Source organism: Pelophylax lessonae (genome assembly GCF_965119305.1).
Source record: "Pelophylax lessonae genome assembly, chromosome: 4".
Classification (NCBI taxonomy): Eukaryota; Metazoa; Chordata; class Amphibia; order Anura; family Ranidae; genus Pelophylax; species Pelophylax lessonae.
The window spans coordinates 344,962,287-344,965,460 of record NC_138771.1 but is presented as its reverse complement, the minus strand read 5'-3'; the positions used below and the strand labels follow the sequence as shown (position 1 = coordinate 344,965,460).

Sequence of the window (3,174 nt, the reverse complement as noted above, 5' to 3'; positions counted from 1 at the left end):
GTACTGATGAAACGATTGTCGTTAGCGAGGCTGTCGTACGACAGAAGTTTTCCTGTTTGTCCCTTCGGATTTTGTTGGATGAACTGTCGTGATCGGCTGTCGAAAGCTGTGTACTAATGATCAGATTATCGTGTGATCAGGTCGAAAGCGAGTTTTATCGTACGATTATTGGAACGTGTATACGTGGCATTAGTCTTTAAGAGGTTATACTGCCCTCACTTACAGACAGAAGCTCATTCCTTTGATCTAAGGCTGCATTCACATGTCAGCGTATTGATCGCGGGCACAATCACCGCGATTCCACCCGCGATCCGGAAATCATTGCAAATCGCGGGACGCATGTGCGTTGCCCGTGATTTGCAATAGCACCCCAAACGCTGTGCGATGTTGCCGCGATTTCCGCCTGCCGAATCGCGGTAACATCGCGCAAAAAAATCGCGGGACGCATTACGCTCCAAAGAAGCTCTTGTACTTTTTTGGGCGTAATGCGTTACGTTTTTTTTTTTTGCGCGATGTTACCGTGATTCGGCAGGCGGAAATCGCGGCAACATCGCACAGCGTTTGGGGTGCTATTGCAAATCACGGGCAACGCACATGCGTCCCGCGATTTGCAATGATTTCCGGATTGCGGGGGGAATCGCGGTGATTGTGCCCGTGATCAATACGCTGACATGTGAATGCAGCCTAAGGCTACATTCACACCTGAGCGTAGCATTTTTCGCGCGTTTTTTACCGCGATTTTAGCGGCGATTTTTACCGCGATTTTTACCGCGATTTTTGTGCAGGCGTTTTTAGATTCAATAGAGATCAATGGAAAACGCCTGTAATCTGTCCAAAAAGAAGCTCATGTACTTTTTTGAGCGTTGGGCGTTTTGTATACAGCTTCAAAACGCTCAGATGTGAACAGGGGCCATTGAAATGAATAGGATTTGTCTTGTTGGGCGTTTTGAGAGCTGATCCTAGAGCAGAAAAACGCCCCAAAAACGCCCCAAAACGCCTACATGTGAACGGAGCCTTAAAGAACGAAATGATACATTGTATAACATTGTGTTTATAGTTATCTTAGCAGCCTTAACAGTGTTGATAAACATTTTCCGGGGCTCTTATTTTTTTTTTTTTTGACAGCTGTGAGTGAATCTAGGACATGGCATTTTAAACCGTGAGGGGGTGAATCGAGATCACGATTTCTTAACGCTTAATAGTGCAGCTCTAACACAGCCCCAAACACCCAACGCGCTGCGCGCAGCCCCAAACACCCAACGTGCTGCGCGCAGCCCCAATCTCCGTAGGCACTACACGCAGCCCCAATCTCCGTAGGCGCTACACACAGCCCCAATATCTCCGTAGGCGCTACACACAGCCCCAATATCTCCGTAGGCGCTACCCACAGCCCCAATCTCCGTAGGCGCTACCCACAGCCCCAATCTCCGTAGGCGCTACCCACAGCCCCAATCTCCGTAGGCGCTACCCACAGCCCCAATCTCCATAGGCGCTACCCACAGCCCCAATCTCCATAGGCGCTACCCACAGCCCCAATCTCCATAGGCGCTACCCACAGCCCCAATCTCCATAGGCGCTACCCACAGCCCCAATCTCCATAGGCGCTACCCACAGCCCCAATCTCCATAGGCGCTACCCACAGCCCCAATCTCCATAGGCGCTACCCACAGCCCCAATCTCCATAGGCGCTACCCACAGCCCCAATCTCCATAGGCGCTACCCACAGCCCCAATCTCCATAGGCGCTACCCACAGCCCCAATCTCCATAGGCGCTACCCACAGCCCCAATCTCCATAGGCGCTACCCACAGCCCCAATCTCCATAGGCGCTACCCACAGCCACAATCTCCATAGGCGCTACCCACAGCCCCAATCTCCATAGGCGCTACCCACAGCCCCAATCTCCATAGGCGCTACCCACAGCCCCAATCTCCATAGGCGCTACCCACAGCCCCAATCTCCATACGCTCTACCCACAGCCCCAATCTCCATACGCTCTACACACAGCCCCAATCTCCATAAGCGCTACACACAGCCCCAATCTCCGAACGCGCTATATGCAGCTCCAATCTCCGTACGCCCCAATTTCAGTAGGCGCTACACACAGCCCCAATTTCAGTAGGCGCTACACACAGCCCCAATTTCAGTAGGCGCTACACACAGCCCCAATCTCCATACGCGCTACACACAGCCCCAATCTCCGTACGCGCTACACACAGCCTCAATTTCAGTTGGTGCTACCCACAGCCCCAATCTCCATAAGCGCTACCCACAGCCCCAATCTCCATACGCGCTACACACAGCCCCAATCTCCATACGCGCTACACACAGCCCCAATCTCCGAACGCGCTATATGCAGCTCCAATCTCCGTACGCCCCAATCTCAGTAGGCGCTACACACAGCCCCAATTTCAGTAGGCGCTACACACAGCCTCAATTTCAGTTGGTGCTACCCACAGCCCCAATCTCCATACGCGCTACACACAGCCCCAATCTCCGTACGCGCTACACACAGCCCCAATCTCCGTACGCGCTACACACAGCCCCAATCTCCGTACGCGCTACACACAGCCCCGAGCACTAAGCACTGACCGTCATGCTGACTGCCCGGCACACAGCTGCTCTCCCTCTCCGATCACACGTTGCCGGCTGGTAAGCGGAAGACCGTCCCCTTCCCGCACAGCATGCCGGTCGTTGTAGTTTTCCTCTCTAGCAGAGTACTGTACTCACAATACAATAACACTACAACTCCCGGCATGCCCATGACCGGAGATTGCATCAGTTCTATTGACAGAAGACTGCCTTCTCAGGCATGGTACAGGGGCGGGCCACATCGAGTGTCATCTGTCACCTGGAACAGCAGCAATGTATTAGGCTACAGCATGGTGGGCTCATCACTAGACATGGAGCGAGAAGAGATAATGGGAATAGAAAGTAAACCCCATATAACTGATATGTGCACGGTGCAGGTTTTCTTCCAAAGTTATTGGCCATGGATCTGCACCAATCACTGCCACTTTCGTTTTACTGTTCCATCTAGGGCAGGAGGGTGGGCCAATATTCTAGCACCAGTGTTAGTTTATAAACAGTTACTATGGATAAAATGTATGCATTTTATTTTGTAATCTGTCCTGTTTAAAATAACTAAAGTTATACATTTGGTACAAAGCATTGC

At 51.8% G+C, this 3,174-nt stretch overlaps 1 protein-coding gene across 1 annotated transcript in view; it reads right to left on the bottom strand.

Annotated features, from left to right (window-relative positions):
- LARS1 (leucyl-tRNA synthetase 1) overlaps positions 1 to 2,598 on the bottom strand; it is a 103,938-nt gene extending 101,340 nt beyond the window's left edge. The window contains exon 1 of the mRNA XM_082254243.1: positions 2,592 to 2,598. Coding sequence (XP_082110369.1) covers positions 2,592 to 2,597 — 6 coding nt within the window. The 5' untranslated portion in view covers position 2,598. The remainder of the gene's footprint in view (positions 1 to 2,591) is intronic.
- Between the last annotated feature and the right edge of the window lie 576 nt (positions 2,599 to 3,174).